The sequence below is a fragment of the Thyridium curvatum genome (assembly GCF_004353045.1).
Source record: "Thyridium curvatum strain D216 chromosome Unknown NODE_46_length_333320_cov_79.933738, whole genome shotgun sequence".
NCBI classification, from domain to species: Eukaryota; Fungi; Ascomycota; class Sordariomycetes; order Thyridiales; family Thyridiaceae; genus Thyridium; species Thyridium curvatum.
In genome coordinates, this window is record NW_022156801.1 from 239424 (window position 1) to 256837 (window position 17414).

The 17414-nt window shown below is 53.9% G+C and overlaps 6 protein-coding genes across 6 annotated transcripts; 4 read left to right on the forward strand and 2 right to left on the reverse strand.

Annotated features, from left to right (window-relative positions):
• Positions 1 to 83: 83 nt before the first annotated feature.
• E0L32_007547 (uncharacterized protein) lies at positions 84 to 2055 on the reverse strand (the record flags this gene model as incomplete). The annotated part of the gene is made up of 6 exons (XM_031142303.1): positions 84 to 193; positions 254 to 542; positions 603 to 740; positions 1101 to 1559; positions 1616 to 1738; positions 1792 to 2055. 6 exons carry the CDS (start codon positions 2053 to 2055, stop codon positions 84 to 86), a joined length of 1383 nt encoding a protein of 460 aa, XP_030993521.1.
• Positions 2056 to 2779: 724 nt separating this feature from the next.
• E0L32_007548 (uncharacterized protein) lies at positions 2780 to 4009 on the forward strand (the record flags this gene model as incomplete). The annotated part of the gene is made up of 1 exon (XM_031142304.1): positions 2780 to 4009. The coding sequence occupies one exon, from the start codon at positions 2780 to 2782 to the stop codon at positions 4007 to 4009; it is 1230 nt and encodes a 409-aa protein (XP_030993522.1).
• An 825-nt stretch (positions 4010 to 4834) lies between these two features.
• On the forward strand, positions 4835 to 8937 carry E0L32_007549 (uncharacterized protein; the record flags this gene model as incomplete). Its single annotated transcript, XM_031142305.1, has 9 exons — positions 4835 to 5037; positions 5097 to 5304; positions 5364 to 5380; positions 5442 to 5544; positions 5640 to 6577; positions 6651 to 6830; positions 7258 to 7328; positions 7393 to 8015; positions 8104 to 8937. The coding sequence occupies 9 exons, from the start codon at positions 4835 to 4837 to the stop codon at positions 8935 to 8937; spliced, it is 3177 nt and encodes a 1058-aa protein (XP_030993523.1).
• A 1299-nt stretch (positions 8938 to 10236) lies between these two features.
• Positions 10237 to 12760, forward strand: E0L32_007550 (uncharacterized protein; the record flags this gene model as incomplete). The annotated part of the gene is made up of 2 exons (XM_031142306.1): positions 10237 to 11992; positions 12060 to 12760. The coding sequence occupies 2 exons, from the start codon at positions 10237 to 10239 to the stop codon at positions 12758 to 12760; spliced, it is 2457 nt and encodes an 818-aa protein (XP_030993524.1).
• A 731-nt stretch (positions 12761 to 13491) lies between these two features.
• Positions 13492 to 15146, reverse strand: E0L32_007551 (uncharacterized protein; the record flags this gene model as incomplete). The annotated part of the gene is made up of 3 exons (XM_031142307.1): positions 13492 to 14386; positions 14438 to 14808; positions 14910 to 15146. The coding sequence occupies 3 exons, from the start codon at positions 15144 to 15146 to the stop codon at positions 13492 to 13494; spliced, it is 1503 nt and encodes a 500-aa protein (XP_030993525.1).
• Positions 15147 to 15848: 702 nt separating this feature from the next.
• On the forward strand, positions 15849 to 16853 carry E0L32_007552 (uncharacterized protein; the record flags this gene model as incomplete). Its single annotated transcript, XM_031142308.1, has 1 exon — positions 15849 to 16853. The coding sequence occupies one exon, from the start codon at positions 15849 to 15851 to the stop codon at positions 16851 to 16853; it is 1005 nt and encodes a 334-aa protein (XP_030993526.1).
• Between the last annotated feature and the right edge of the window lie 561 nt (positions 16854 to 17414).

The following is a 17414-nucleotide window of genomic DNA, read 5'->3' on the forward strand; positions in this document are numbered from 1 at the left end:
TCCAGTGCCATAGCTGTGTTATACAACCGGATTGTCGATTGGGCTTCCTGTAGGAGCAGACAAATAAGATGGGAATTCTAAGGCTAAAACAACCCATCAATTTTGGAGGCCACCTGAATTAGCTCCTCGTCTTTGAACGGACGTCCGACAATCTGGATAGTGTAAGGCAGATTCGAAAAGAGCTCCGGGGTATCTGTTTACACATGAAATCAGTCCCATCTCTTCTTAGTGTTTTTGTACAGCAGAAACTTACAGAGGTGAGAGTTGGCTTCATCGAAAGGATTGGTGTTGAGAGGTTTGTAGGTAACATGAATAGGGTCTGCTTCCAGAGGTTCGGGTATTGGCAAGATGATTGAAGGATAATCGACAATGTTGAATAGCGAAGTGTATCCCCAATAAAGATTGAAGTCGTGAGGGAGGCCAATGGTAGGCGCTGAGGGACAGATCAGGGCATCAATTGGCCGACCTGACTGTGTTTCTGAAGCCGTAGCATCCCATGCCGCCAAGAACTGCTCTTTGTAGACTCTTGCTTTAATGTTCAGCTGTTTTTTGTCAGCAACATTTCCGCTAGCTTACACTCTTGACTCTCAGAGAACAGTTACCTTGAGTAACTCTGCTGCAGACAGTGGCTTGGGCTGGTAGATATCCTGAAGTTTGGTGAAGACTGGAATCAAAGGTTCCTCGGAGGATTTAAGTGTGTCCAAAATCCCTTCGATTCCGGACGGATAGTAGATGCCAAACTACATGACTAACATTAGCCTCTCCTTATTTCTGCAGAAGTAGATTAGTACTAACTGTTGTTTGGGACACCTCCCAGCAATCAAATGGCGGCTTGAACTCGATGACTTCATGAAAGGAGTTAGAATAGGTTATTAGAGAAGCAGTTCAACGAATGGAGGATCACCTTCATGCCCGCCGCTCTCTAAAGTGCGTCTGGTCTCCTCGATGGCTCGGAGTACGGGAGGATGGGGCATCACGACCCCGTCCCATGTCATGATCCCAATTGAGAGTTTTCTGTCTGAAGGCGAATCTTGAAGCTTTCTCCAAGGCACTGGCGCACATGTGACATCGTGCGTACTACGCGGGTGTGCATTTATAACCTCCGTCAACAACTCCAAATCTTCGAAGGAGTGACAGACGGGACCACATGACAATGAAAATGCAGTCTGGCCGTTGTTCGTATTATCCATGCCGCCTTTGGGAATGCGATCGGCCGTGGGTCGGATGGCGTACAGACCGTTGAAGGCAGCAGGTACACGAATGGAACCCCCGGAGTCTGTGGAGGGGGTGACAGGACACCCTCGCATGGCTACGAGCGCGGCATCTCCGCCTGAGCTACCTCCAGCACTCAGATCCCTATTAAAGGGATTTAATGTGCGGCCCCAGAGATTGCTCACGGTCTCCAGCGCCATGCCTGTTTGGGGCATTGTTGTCTTGCAGAAGAAGATTGCCCCTTCGTCCCGCAGGGCCTTGACGATCGCAGAGTCGTGTTGAACGATGTTGTCTCTCTTAGAAACGTAACCTGATGTAGTTGCGTGGCCTTTAACCACATGATAGTCCTGCAAGTCCCGTCTTAGCTTGGTTGAGACTTTTGGCATACGGTTCACTGCATTACCTTGAGAGCCACAGGGACTCCATGGAGGACTCCGCTCAGCCGGCCATAGGTGTCGAGGTATTGGTCGAGTTCTTTTGCACGTTCCAGAGCATCATCATAGAACCAGTCCGTCAGGCAATTGACCTACTCTTTGTCAGTCGACATCATCCTTCCAAGGTGAATAACCTTTTACTGACCAGTTGATGAGCGATAGCTGTGCGGGCGGCAAAAGCCTCCAGCACCTGAACGGCTTTCAATTCCCGTCTCTCCAGGCATTTCACAATCTTGACTGCTGACAGTTCAGTGATCCCCAGCTGCTCGTCCGTAAGCAAGCCGCAAGTTCCTGGCACGCCGGTGACATTCTTCAGTGACTTGTACTTGTTGACGTCGATCCTCCATCGCTGAGGAATGGACTCCAGCAGTTTCGTCTGGGAGTCACGGGCGATAGTCTTCCAAGACATGTTTGAGTTGGGGGATAGTATACAGTAACGATGTGGCTGGGTGACTTTTCCAGGGCAAGATGGCAAGCTTTTCTGGTCAAGTAGGTGCCTCGACGGACGTATGGAGGTTTCTCAACATCGAAGTCGCGCAACCGGCCGGGCGAGCGCATTGCAGCTGGGTAACAAATCGGCTAGACAACCAGGGAAGAAGGCGACACCGAATACCAAAGATATCGACTCAACATTTGTAATGTCATTGTCACGAGCCTGAGAGCAACATGGCGATCCAAGGGGCCTATTCAGGTGCTCAGCTTCGGAATTAGACGTGATTGGTCAATTGGACTGAACCCCATCTTGCGTGGTGGATCGAGAGTTGGAGATGCTTTCGCCACTTTTGGAGATGGTGGAATTAGACACGATTGGTAGAGAGAGCTTGACTTTCCCCTCACCCTGGAGGACTTATCGAGGTAGACCACGATGAAGAGAAAGAGAGAGGCCGTGCTTACGAATACGGAATGTTCAACCTCTTCTCCGGGCGATGAATTCTATCATGATTTGTGTTTCCTTGTCATTACTCAACCTAATACATTCTGGTGGCATCCGGTTCATTTTCTTGACCGATGACAAATGCATTATCTGCCGACGTCTTGCCAGATAACATTATAAGTTGTTTCCTTATCTTTTGTTTTCTTTTTGTCACCCGCCCAGTGTCTTTGAGTCCGTAAGCTTGATCTCGAAGCCCAACATGGTGCCGGTAGTCGTCGACAACATCGCTGCCAAGGGCATCAGCTACTACACGCCGGCCCAAGACCCTCCCGCCGGCACTGAGCTCGAGGATGTCTCGACTAAGCTCTTCAGCCCTTTGACCATCCGCGGGATGCAGTGCGCTAACCGCTTATTCCTATCCCCTCTTTGCCAGTATTCTGCCAAAGATGGCTACGCCAACGACTGGCATTTCGCACACCTGGGCGGAATAATTCAACGGGGCCCTGGCCTCGCTATCGCCGAGGCTACGGCTGTCCAGGCTATTGGTCGGACTACGCCTCAGGACCTTGGACTCTGGGAGGACGGGCAGGTTGAGCCTTTCAAGAGGATTACGGAATTTGCACACGGCCAGAGCCAAAAGATTGCGTTTCAGCTGGCCCATGCTGGCCGCAAGGCTAGCGGTGTCGCGCCATGGCTGAGCGGTAACGCTGTTGCCGTCAAAGAGATGGGCGGATGGCCAGACGAGATTGTCGGCCCATCGGCCATCCCGCAGGAGGAAGGATATCCTGTACCAAGGGCGCTAAGTCTCGACGAGATTAGGCAGCTGAAGATCGATTTTGCCGAAGCAACGAAAAGGGCAATCAGAGCCAATTTTGATGCCATTGAGGTCCACGCGGCCCATGGCTACCTCCTGCACCAATTCATGAGCCCTATCGCAAACCAACGCAACGACCAGTACGGCGGCAACTTCGAAAACAGAACCAGACTACTGCTCGAGGTGGTAGATATTGTCAGGGAGGCGATGCCTGAAAACATGCCGCTTTTCGTCAGAATCAGTGCCACCGACTGGTTCGAATTCGGCTTGCAAGACGAGTTTCCCGAGAGCTGGACAGTTGCCCAATCTGTCCGCCTCGCTCCCTTGCTAGCCGATCGGGGCGTGGACTTGATAGACGTCACATCCGGCGGCATTCACAAGAGATCTGCCATAGCGATCAAGTCGGGGCCTGCTTACCAAGTCAAGTTTGCGGAGGAGGTTAAGAAAGCAGTCGGCGACAGGATACTGGTGTCTGCTGTGGGCGGCATCAAGTCAGGCCTCTTGGCCGAGGCGACATTGCAGCAATCTGGGCTTGATGCCGTTCTCGCTGGCCGATGGTTCCAAAAGAACCCTGGGTTGGTAGGTGCGTTTGCCGAGGAGCTCGGAGTCAAAGTTAAGATGGCGCATCAAATCGAATGGGGGTTGAGAGGCCGTGCTGGCAAGAAGAAGACCTAGAACATCAGTCATTATTTCATCACAGTACTATGCTATGCGCTTGGTAGTCATCGCGAGAAAGCTTTAGATTAACGCAGTAGACTATTGGACCCGATCTGTTGTCTCTGTGGATTCTCCTTCCGATTCTAGTCTTGCGACACACCAGGTGCTCTCCAGTTGTCCTTCGCCTGTGTAGATGATATCTGACTTTCTGGCCCTAGAGCTACGAGTACCGCACCCCAGGATCAAAATCTGCTTTGATATTTCAAAGTCGCTATCGTTATGCCACTGGTAACCCAATACGGCGATCATGATTCGGGGAGTCTTTGAAGCAGTACAATGCGGGGAAGTGCGTAATTACACTTCATTGGCTGTTGTCCGCCCCCTTTTACCGGCACTAGCGAGCATCACGACAAGATTACGGGTGAGGGGAAACTTGTCTGTCGATGGCGCTAGTCACTGCGTAATTATACCCTATTGGCCTCGCTTTACAGGTGTAGAGTAGGGTGGACTCATCTCCTCCCGAGGGTATGGTACTACACCCTCCCACCTAAACATGCCTTTTGTTTTGTGGGCCAAGATAACGGGGGTGACCTCCCAGAATCTCCAAGAGCCCTTTCGGGGGCAAATTCCTCTGGTGCAATTTGGAGAAACGAGACTTTCCCCAGGATCAAACCCTCTCCAAGTCGAGATAAGGTGGGGATGGGCCTTGGCTGCGCAAGGCTCTCAGCCTGCCTGGCGATCCGTGATGTGTATATCAAGCCAGTGCCGTCCCCTCACAGTTGCCCCTGACTCACAACACCCTCGCCATTTCGTTTCACAGAAGCAACGCAATCCATCATAATCATGACCATCTCTCCGGCAGACTTGTCGCAGGCAGAGACTGTTCCAGGCACCGTCCACTTGGTCGACCTGGACCACAGTGTTCTCGCTCGCCATGCTACTGCCAATGGAGACATTATTCTCAACCCAACTCCCTCGAACGATCCCCACGATCCCCTGAATTGGAGGCCTCGGAGAAAGCTGCTCGCACTTGTCTGCGCAAATCTGTGAGTAGCAGATGTCCGAGATAGAGTTGGCAGTTGAACGCTGACCGGTATGTACACAGATACACCTGGTTCACGGGCATCTCGGTCTCGGTGGTCTATTCGGTACTTGTCAAGCTATCCAAAGAGTCCGGCGTGTCCGTCGCCTCCATCAACGAAGGGACGGGTTATATGTATCTTCTCCTGGGTTGGGGTCTGCTGTTCTGGACGCCAGTTTCTCTGAAGTACGGCAAGCGGGTTGTGTACCTGATTTCCGTCCTCGGTGCAGTTGTAAGTGATTTAGGTCTTGGGTTTGCCGATCCTTCCACTGACAATCATCACCTTTCTAGGGAACAAGTGTGTGGAGGTAGGAATTACATCATTAGAAAGGCAGATTGCAGAGCTTGGCTGACTCCTGTTGTCCCCAGTGCATATGTCAAAAGCAACGGCGAGTGGATTGCCAAGTCCATCGTGCAAGGCTTCTTCATTGCCCCAATCGAAGCCCTTCCTGAGATATCCATCACGGATCTTGTGAGTATTTTACTTCCCCGTCATTTCGCACTTGCAAATTAGCCCTCTGTCAGTCTCTATCGAGCGGCGCTAACGCCTCTCTTCTTCATTGCTAGTATTTCACCCACGAACGCGGAACGTATATGGCAACCTATGCCTTCATGCTTGCTGGAAGTAATTACTTTGCCCCGATCATTTGTGGTTTTATCGCGGAGTACCAAGGCTGGCAATGGGTGTTCTACTGGCCAGCCATCTTCTTGGCTGCTGTTTTCGTGTTCCTGTTCCTCTTCATGGAAGAAACGACCTACCACCGTGCACCTCGACGGTCAGCGACGCAACCTAGTATTCAAAGTGTGGAAGCGCCTATCCCTGCCGAAGGGAAGAGCGAGAGCAAGGACGCGATGTCACCGGGCGATGTTGTGGCTCCCAATCCACAACAGGTCGAAAATGGTCAGCTGTACGCAGCTCCGAGGTCATTTTTTCAGAAGCTATCAATCTGGCATGCGAACCCACATGAGAGCATGCTGGCCCGCTTTATCAAGATTGTCAAGTTGTCGTCTTGGCCCTTGATTCTCTATGCCGGCTTCTCCTACGGCTCCTACCTCATCTGGTTCAACGCAGTCAACGCAACCACTTCAATCATTCTATCGGGCCATCCTTACAACTTTTCCTCAGCCATGGTTGGGCTCAGCTACGTCTCGTGCTGTATCGGCGTTCTAGTTGGCGGCCTGACTTCCGGTCGGCTCAGCGACTGGTTGACCGTCAAGCTTGCGCGCCGGAACAATGGTGTTATGGAAGCCGAGCATCGATTGTGGCCTTTTGCTTCTTGTGTCATCGTGGTACCGGGCGCCTTGATTCTGTGGGGAGTCGGTGCTCAGCACGAGGTTCACTGGTTTGGCCTGGTCTTTGCTTTGGGCTGCCTCGCCTTCACCATGACCATGGGGGTGACTCTGAGTGTCAACTACCTGATTGACTGTTATCACGACATCAGCTCGGATGCAATTGTTATCGTCATCATCGTCCGCAACACTATGTCATTTGCTGTCAGTTATGGGTACGTACCACCCGCATGCCTGTCACGGGCGACGCGCGCGCGTTTTGATCTACTAATGACGTCTGATGTCCAGGATCACGCCATGGTTGACAAATCTGGGCTATCAAAAGTGCTTTATTTCCGCCGCATTCATCGGTATGGCTGCTTCGTCTGTATTTCTTGTAATTGTCAAGTACGGCAAGTCCCTCCGTCTCAAGAGCGTCAAGAAATACCAGGATCTTGTGGCGAGTGACACAGTCAACTTCGACGCGGAGTGAGCCGGGGTGTAAGTATGATACGTAACCAGCAAAAGATAGTAGTGTAGCTCAGTATGAGTCAATAAATAAGAATTGATGTGATCCTGTAGCAATGCAAGTTCAATGCAAGTTCCCACTGCGTGAGAAAGACGTTCACAGGGGCACAGAATGCTGGCAATTTTGATTGGCATCAGTGGAGGCGACCTACGAGAAAAGGGGATACTCGCCCTTAATAACTCCCAAGGCACATTCGAGATCACGTGTCAGACCAAGTTGTATTTCCAGACACCCCAATCGACTAGTCTAGGCTCTTCTTTTCAACAACCTCCACCCACTTGCATCACCTGGGTTGATAAGCATGTTCAGCAGCGAATCAATTGCTCTGCTGTACCCCATCACTGCTTAACATCATGCGAATGTGTGGAACCTGGAATGGGTTGATAGCAGCAGGCTTTGGATCATGATGCGCAGTCGCTCGTCGCAGAAACTCCGGACCAAGACCGGGTGCCTCACCTGTGAGTAGATCCACCCCCGCTGTGCGGCGCATTACCAACGGGCCTCTTGCTAAGTCCTATATAGGTCGTCAGCGACGGAGGAAATGCGACGAGGGACGTCCTGTGTGTAGAGTCTGTTGTGTCGGCAAGCGGGAATGCAAGTGGCCAACCTCGGCCGACCTGCTCGATCGTCGCTTCTTGTCGCATGCTCAGTCACGGCATAAGCCTCATGAGCACCAGGCTCAAGAGGACCAGCCTGAGAGCCGCGATGACACGACGTGGACTATCACTGAGAACCAAGACGGGGCCTCTCGACCTGCTCTCCGGCAAATGCTTGAGTTCCTTCCCATCGAGGCATCGATGGCGCAGGGTGTCATGACTCGTGATCTGGAGCTGGTCGTTTCGAAGCATTTCTTCGACAACTACTATGGACTATTGATCTTGCCTGGATGCCACCCGGATTTCTTCAACGGCTGGCTGACCGAGATCATGCTGCTCATGACACCGCGCGAAGCCATGTACGACGCAGTCATAGCGTGCGCTGCATCACATCTTTATTACTCCGAGAACTGCTCGCGGATGCGTGAGCTCGCTCTCACGTACTACTCGCAGGCCATTACAAAGCTATCGCGACTCCTCGCTATTACGGTGGATCCACAGGATCATGATGGGACGCTTATGGCGGTCATGCTGCTGTACATCCATGGGGTAAGCCGTCTGTGTTGATCGTGTCGTAGTTTGCATCCAGATGGGTGATTGCCCATTCACAATGGCGGTTCGCTAACTCTGCTGGTAGGTCATGGGATGGGGCACATATTCTGACATAACCCGGCACCTCAAAGCAGCGATAGGTATCGTTGATGCGCAGGTCCTCAGGAGGCCGGTCGGGGCTGATTTAGCTACCGACATCTTGGTCATCGAAAGCATCCTTTACCACATCTTTCATGTGTCGACAGGCCTGTGGTCAGACACAAGGGGTCCGGATTTTTATTTTGATCTCGACTTTTGGATCCGGGCAGAGAGCCGGCTCGACCAAGAATCTCTGGTCCCCGGAGAAGCGAGGAGTTGCAACAGCCCGGTGCTCGGCGTTCCGGTATCGCTGATGCGGCTCGCTCTGCTACTTCGGCAACAATGCCAACAGTCATTCGTGGTGGATCTGGATCACATCCAGAGTATGGAGAACGAGGCCGCCGTCTGGGAGAGGACTTTGCTCCGCGACTCGGACGCAGGCGCACCTTCTGCCGAGCTAATCGATCCTCAGAAGGACCTCTGCAGAGATGCGAGCTCTCTCTATGCCATCATCGTCTCGCTACTCCTGACGCAAACACCAAGAAAAGAACCTGGGCCGCCTCTAGAGGTCCCGAGCAGTGACTGGCGCATACAGAGAGCGCTGGCAATTGTCACAAAATACGCCAGCGACGACGGCTGGGCCAAGTGCTTCATCGGCAACTGGCCCACCTACACTCTTGGCTTCTTCATGTCGCGGCCTCAGGACCGAGAGGTCATACGCTCTGATTTGGAGAGGCGGTGGGAACTCACCAAGATGGCACAAGTCCTACGTTTCCGCAACGACTTGGAGAGCATATGGGCCTCACGTCATGAGCATGGTTTATTACTTAAGGCGGATTAGGTCCCGGTGACAGCTAGCAATGATGAATCTCCCTATATCATTCGATGTTTTCTACAACCCCTATTTTGAACAGGGGTTGGGGCAGGGGCAGCGTGCTCGTCACCGCCGAATGGCATCCACATGCCCAGTAAGTCATGCTTGGTGCCGCCGCCAGATAGTTCGACTCTTCAACGGTGGATGCATTTGCGGGGGAATTCAAATTCTCAGAGACGGTTCAAGCGCTGAGCAAAACGAATCATGGTTCCTGGGACAAGGAGATGCAAGGAGAAGATGACTTTGGGAGGGCGGTTGACGAGTGCTTGAACTCTTGAATCCCATGACTTACTTTTTAGCTGAATTCATATACGAGAGGAATGTGGTCACTATGGGGCCATTGAAGCCCAGATCATGGTGTTCTAGCGAGGTGTGGAGGACGCGTGGCGAGGCCCCTTAGGTGCTGCCGGTCTCGGCGATGGAGTTGGGATCAGCTTTTGAAACAGAAATTCTACTCAGTTACGTGTAGCAGCCCAGCAGGCCGATCGAGCGTCATCACTTGCCAGCTCCGGAATGGAAAGCAACAGAAGGCAAAGCGAACATATTTCCAAGCAGGTAGCTCGCTGGCTCAGCCTGCCATATTGGCTGCGGCAGCTGTCAATCATGTTCACCGGAATCCCAGCAGTAAGGGTCCAGGCGCGGATGGAGCCGGGGGTGACGTAATCGCAAAATGCCACGGACTGGCCTAGCGTCGAAGTCTTCACCGAAAGGCCTTGCATGCCTGGAACCAAGCTGGGCGGGCCAAGGGAGGAGGGACGGAGAAGCAACCTAGACTGCCATCTTTGTTCCTGCAGAAGAACAGGAAGCCCAAGAAAAATAATGCTCTTTCCCGAGCAGCCAAGCGTTGCTCTTCCAGTGTTTCACGATGTTCGCTCCTGGCGACAAGCACCATGGTCGTCATCGGATGTTCATGGGGGATGGGCGGTTCATTGCCATCTGTTCCATCAGTTGAGTCAACTGAATGCCAAGTTGGGGGCCAGATCTCCTTGTAGTGCTAAAGCACGATCTGATGCAACCCCGGATATGGCAATGGGATTTCTTGTTACGTACTTCTAGCCAACTCTAGCTCTGCTTCTGCACCCTTTCGGATCTCAAAATATGCTGATCTCCCCACAGCATCTCCACACAGCTCCTCGGCTTCCTGAATCATGCTAGGCCACCTGGCGGGTCCACGATCACATTATTAGGGCGGCCACACCCGCCTTTCTGGTTGATTTCTTCGTGGGTGACTGTTGACCTCAGTCGAGCATATGGTCATCAGAAGCAATGGAGGAATCGGCAAACACATCGTCGCCGGATGACCCGGACCCGAATCCCATGCCGGAGACGGCCACCGGACAGCAGACCTTGGCAGGTGGGGAAGGTTCGTCGAGCACCGAAGCGCAGGAAGCAAAATTTGCAGCCGAGAAGAAGGAGAAGGCGAGAGTACGGTTCAACAGCAACGCGGCGGTGACGGTGCCGCCTCCTGCCTTGACGCCGGCGGCTGGCCCTCCTCCAGAGCGCCCAATGTCTCCTGCGCCCAAGCCTGCTACGAAACCGAGGCCGTCGGCTCTGCGCAGTAGCTCTGCCAATGCCGTACCTACCGTCCGGTCCCCGTTTGGCCATGAGCCCGACAGTCCCTCATACGCGGCTGCCCAGGAGCGAGCTCGTGAAATTGCCGCCCAGGTGCGCGCCGAGTCACCGTGGGACTCGAGGGCGTCGGTTGGGTCCAGTATCCGGACCGGGGACAGCGATTCTGAGTTTACGGGCGATGACATACCGCTGAAACAGCTACATGCCCGCCCAGGTTCTAGGCAGGATTCTCCCGACTCCCAGACCCATCATACTCAGACCCAGTCGCACGAGCCGTCCGAGATCAACGAGGCCCAGAAGATCGTGCAGGCGCACTCCCAAAGATTCGCGGGCAATGGGCAGAGTCCGCTCCCAATACACAAGGCCACGCCGGAAGATCACGATAACCGCGGGCCAAGCGAGGTCAACGACGGCTTCATGGATGACATGTACCACGTCCCACCGCCGGATCACTACCGTGGCAGCATTCTCTCGCAACTCCTGAGGCTCTACAAGCAGCCGCAAGACATTCGTGGCGAGCATCACCAGAGCCGGGCCTCTCTCTTGCCGCTGATGGGCGAGAGATCAGGCGGAGAGTCTCGGCCAGAGTCGGGAACGGCTACACCGAGCCGGAGGAAGTGGTATGACAAGAACCACTCCCAAGAGACGCTGGCCAACCTGGTCGAGGCGTCGACGCGGCTTGCCAACCCCAACAGCAGCAGACCGGCGGACACCTCACCAAGGTCCAGATCGCCTTTCCACCGACGAGCTGGTAGCAGCTCACGCATGAGCCAGTACTGGATGACTGAAGAGGCTCGCGTGACGGCGCGCATCGCTGAGATGCTGTCGCGGCAGGATTATCTCATCAAGCTCTGTCGAGCATTGATGTTGTTTGGAGCGCCCACCCATCGGCTGGAAGAGTATCTCCGCATGTCTGCTCGGGTCCTCGAAGTTGCTGGCCAGTTCCTGTATCTCCCCGGCTGTATGATTGTCTCCTTTGACGACAAGACTCTGCATACGACCGAGGTCCGGATCGTTCGCACGGCGCAGGACATCGACTTGGGGAAACTCAAGGATGTCCACGAGGTCTACAAGGAGGTCATGCACGACGTCATCGACGTCGAGGAGGGTATCCAGAAGCTGGATGCCTTGCTGAACAAGAAGAACAAGTTCGGGCCTTGGGCGCGTGTCCTCGCTTTCGGCCTGACCAGTGCCACTTGCGGCCCCTTCTCCTTCAAGGCCCGCCTTATCGATCTCCCTCTCATATTTTGCTTTGGCTGTCTTGTGGGAACACTGCAGCTCATCGTATCGCCTCGGTCGGCCCTGTACAGCAACGTCTTTGAGGTCACGTCGACTATCATCGTCAGTTTCCTCGCCAGAGCATTCGGCAGCATCAAAGGGGGCAACCTGTTTTGCTTCTCGGCATTAGCGCAAAGCGGTATTGTCATGCTGCTCCCTGGTTATCTCGTCTGTAGGTCGTCACCGAAGTCTAAGCTGCATCGCTCGATCATGGATCGCTAACCTATCCTCGCCCACAGTGTGCTCGGCTTTGGAGATCCAATCCCATGCGATAGTGCCGGGCTCCATCCGCATGGTCTACGCCGTCATCTACTCTCTCCTCCTCGGATTCGGCATCATGGTCGGCACCGCCCTCTACGGCATCTTCGACGACTCTGCGACCTCGGCCACGACCTGCAAGAACCCCATCCCGGCATACTGGGGCTTCATCTTTGTGCCCTTGTTCGCTGTGTGCATCAGCATCATCTACCAGGCCAAGTGGCGCCAGATGCCCGTCATGGTCATCATGGCTTTCGCCGGGTACATCGTCAACTACTTTAGCGGCATCAAGTTCGTCGCGAGCCCCCAGATCGCGCCGACGCTCGGCGCGCTCGCCGTGGGCCTGCTCGCGAATCTCTGGTCGCGCATCCGCCACGGCGTTGCGGCGGCGACGCTCATCCCGGCCATCTTCTGCCAGGTTCCCGGCGGTCTGGCGTCGACTGGAGGCCTATTGAGTGGGCTGGCGACGGCGGACTCGCTGCGGAACTCTAGCGCTAGCTTGAATGGGACGGACAGCCTCACGAGCACGAGCACTGCAGCATCCAGTGCGCTCAACAACATGGTGTTTGATGTCGCTGCTCGCATGATTCAGATTGCTATTGGCATCTCGGTTGGTCTTTTCATTTCTGCATTGCTTGTCTGGCCGCTCGGGAAACGGAGGAGCGGCCTGTTCAGCTTCTAGGATTGTAATATTGGCATGGAGAACAGGATTAGGACAGTAAGATCGGGGACTGGACATTGTATACTTTCTTTCGGCACGACCGATGGATGAGACATAGATTTGCATGCATGTTTACTAGACATCACAAGCGACATAGATTGGGTATGAATAACGGCGTTTATTGGCTCGTCGTGGGTATTGGAGTAATGGATGAGCTAGCAATACTTTCAGGGATTGGAGCCTGCTGTTGAGTTTTACGTTCTTGAATAGTGTATTACTCGCAGCGTGGTTTTCAACGTCCTGTTATCAACCATTATCGTATACTTTTTTTTCTGGGTTGTGACAGTCCCAGATGCCGCTGAAATACAGTCCCCTTCAAAGCTGCAGACACGGCTCGTTGGCAGTGCTGACCGTCAGGATATCTATGGATAAATGCTACAGTGTCATCGGTGTCACCCAGACTGCGGATGATACTCCTAAGGGCTTATCAGCCCGGCATGGATTGAAGCCTTCAATTCCATAGTCGTCGATATGCTGCAATCGTGGAAGTCGATCGATTTAGGTAGTTGGATAAGCTAACGAACGACAGAGAAGCATACGGGCAACTGAAGACACTTTCATAATTGCCCCTAGCCGAGATTACCACCTAGTGCCTTTGAAGACGGGAATAATGATGAAATCCAGTACTACAACCAAAACTCGTTATTGGCATCGCTACGAAATACACATATCTCTAGGGGCTAGAAAGCTGACTACATGCCCGCGTCTACCTCTCCATCCTCCAGAACAGGTGTAACCTCCGGCTTGCTCCCTGGAGGATACTTCTTGACCAGCCACCATCCTAGCACCGTGAGCAGCAGCTCGAGAGCGAAGAACATGGTTGCCATCTCGTAACCAATCTTGAATTTGGGAGCTTGACCCGTGTTGTAGGCCAGAAGCGGCACCCAGGCCTGGAAAGTGAAGGCAGCTGTCTCGACGATACCAATGATGACGGCACGGTGCTCGGCAGAGTGGCTGCAAATCTCGTTGATCCAGGTGATGATGAGCGCGCCAGCGCCGGTCTCGCAGAAGGTGAGCAGCCAGCCCACCATCATGGCCGGGATGTTGGAGGAGGGCCACACCGACAAGATGATGGTGCCGATCATGGCGACAATACAGGCGATGATGATGATGGGCCAGCGCTTGCCGATGGCATCGGAACTCCACGCGTACGACAGGGTGAAGAAGATCTGCAGGCCGTAGCCCGCGGTGGGGATCAGGTTGACCTGCTCAGTCGAGTAGAGCTTCGTCGACTTGAGCCAGAGGTTCATGTAGCTGTAGATGCGGATGCCGAGGACGTGGCAGATGAACATGGTGCAGAACAGGTAGACGGGCCACTGGGTGAAGATCTCGCGGATGATGCGCCAGGTCAGGCGCTTCATTGGGGCGCGGCCAACGCGCTCCATGCGGCCCACGGCCATATCGCGATCCTTGGGCTTGAGCCAACGGGCCTTGGAGGATGTCGGCGCGTCGGGGATGGCCCAGTAGCCGTAGAGGGCGATTGGCACGCCGATGATGCCGTCGAAGATGAAGAGCCATTTCCAGGCTGCGAGACCTGCTTTGCCGTTCATACCGGAGTACAGAGCAGCTTGCAAGTATCTGACCTTCCTATTAGTATCTTATTCCACCACTTCTCGATTTTTCAACCAGAAAACATACCCAGAGAACATCTGAGCGGCACTGGAAGAGGCCTGAAAGATGCAGGCACGTTTGCCCAGCTCCATAGGAGTGTACCAGTTTCCAAGCAGCGTCATGATGCCGGGATAGGCAGACGCCTCTAGAAGTCCAACGAAGAACCGAAGTGCATAAAGGGTTTCGACATTCTTGGCACCGGCCATGCCCATGACCAGGAAGCCCCAGATCAGCTCGAGACTCGGCAGCCAGATAGAGGGACGGATCTTGGTCAGCATCAGCTGCGACGGGACCTGGCCGAGGATGTAGCCGATGTTCCAGTAGGTGGTCAGGTAGTTCAAGTCATTTCCCGTCATATTCAGGTCCTCCTTCATGCCCGACACGTACGCATTGCTGACCTTGATTGGCCCGAGTGTCAGCACGCAACCATCAGATTAGATACTGCCTCCCCCACGGGGAAGGCCGGTTGGCTGGTGGTGTCGCATGCCACATTACTCACATTGGTCTGGTCAAGGTACTTGACAAAGTACGCGATGCAGCAGTAGCTCAGGATCCACCAATCAATCTTCGCAATGAAGCTGCGCTCCTCGGGAGTCTTGTCGAGCGAGTCCCACACCACGGCGAGGATTCTCTTGCTCAGAGGGCGTTTGGCAGCCGGCCCTTCCCGACTGTCGACCGAACCGTCCTTGACACCCACGGGGTGGGCCTTCTCTGTGTCCTCCACAGGGGTCTCCATCGCGTCTGCAGCACAGGAGTAACGGTGGATGAAGGTACTGCTGACACGCAAATCGTCGTGATAGACGTGTTGGGTGTCTGGAGGAAGCTGAGGAGTCGGCGCTGATCACGGCGAGCTCGATACTTTATATCATAGAACGCTTATTACAATACCAAGATCAGCCTTGCTGAAAGGGATAAAGGTTGCAATGGTGTCGATTACGCCATGTTGGTCCCGTTGACACAAGGGAAATGGTGGGCACCGATATCCAGATTTCCCCAGATAGCCGTGTGATAAAACCCTTGCTGGTGCGGAGCAAGACCGCGCAGACGGGTGCAGAATGTTGCTAGGACGTCGGGCACAACCCGACCTGGTGGATGGAAATCTGCCTGAAACAGTAATTCGCCCTGTCGGACCCCAAATCCCGGGTGACCTGACTCGCCGCTAGCCTCGTGGTGGATGCACAGATCCATTCTTTCACTGTCGGGTGGCGCCCGACAACCTTACTAATGACTGAGAATTTCACTATCACCACCGGGAATAGGTTGCCTCGTGTGGCACTCGGCGTTCACGTCTCTAGGGCTCTGACGTGATGTACGTGATCGTAGCCAAATCCCGATAGACTCCGGAACAAATCACGATTGAGACTCTAGCAGCTGTAGTAGCAGCAATCCTTCGCATTTCCTTCACCGAGTCAACTAGGAAGCGTCAAGTGCTGTCAAAATGGTGTCAGAGTCTGAAGCCCGCGAGATCTACGCCTCGGCGATTCACTTCGACGGGCTGAACATTTGCAACTGGTCTCGCGACATCTTTGAGGCATGGCATAAGGGTGGTATCACCGGCGTGTCGTGCACCTGTGGACTCTGGGAGGGTTTCCGGGATAGCATCGCCAATGTCGTCCAGTGGAAGAAGTGGTTCGAGGAGCACTCGGACTTGATCGTACAAGCGCACACTGTCGCCGACATCCGGGCGGCAAAGAAGGCAGGAAAGACGGCCGTCCTGCTCTCATGGCAAAACACGGCGGGTATCGAGGACAAGCTGGACTACCTCCGCGTCTTCAGGGACCTCGGCGTCAAGAAGATGCAGCTCACGTACAATACCCAAAATTACTCCGGAGCAGGCTACACCGAGATCAACGACTCGGGCCTCACGGGTTTCGGCCGAGAGGTTGTCGATGAAATGGCCAAGCTGGGCATGGTTGTCGATCTGAGCCATGTCGGCTACAAGACCTCGGAGGATGTCATCAAGTACGCGCCCGAGGGCAAGCCCCCTTGCTTCTCTCACGTGCTGCCGTGCGGCCTCAAGGATCACCCCCGAAACAAGCCTGACGAGCTTATCAAGCTGCTGGGCTCTCGTGGTGGCTTTGTCGGACTATCCCAGTTCGGCCCGCACATGGCAAAGGGCAACGACAGCACCATTGACGACTACGTCGACGCCCTTGACCATGTTATTGGTCTCATTGGAGAGGATCTGGTTGGTATCGGCTCTGACGCCAGCGAGGGACACGGACGGCCCAGCGAGTTCATGGCGTGGTGCAACAAGGACAAGGGCTACGCCCGACAACTGACTCCTTGGGGCAGCCAGAAGGTCATCAAGCCTTTGGGACCCCTGGCAGAAAGAGCTGAACTCGCTTGCGCCATGGCTAGGAAGGGCTGGAGCGAGGAGAAGATGCGTAAGGTACTGGGCGAGAACTGGCTGCGCTATCTCGAGAAGATCATTGGCTCATAGATAAAGCCTGAATCCAGGAAGTCAAAGACGTTTGAACGTATTTGCGAATGATACACAACGTCTGTCCGGTCCACGATAATTATGCACATGCTATAGGCAGAATTGATAGGGTCTGCCAAGCCAGTTCTAGGATCTGATCTGAGTAACAACTTCTCGACGCGTGAATGAAGCTCATCTTTCAGGAGCATACTAGTCACATATTTCCCCTATTAACGGTTCACACCTCCTTATGGCCGTTTAGGATTGACTTGGTGCCACTAATCTAGTTGAAACCCTTGTCAGTAGTTGACGGAAGTTCATCAGGTGATACCTCAATGATAACATTACATACCCTTGCTCGGAACTCGGAAGGCCTATCTAAAGCTGATTGGGTATGAAAGATAGTCGAGTACTAATCTCCCCTTCCATTGTCCCCCCACCAACTCTATTCTATCCCCCGCCATCTATAGTCTGGAGTGGATCACCGCACATCGTGGTGAAAATGGCCCCAGGTGTAGCCGGCCGGGGACTCCCCGCCCCAGAGCTTCTCCAGAGTCCAGACCCACACAATCATGTCTGGTC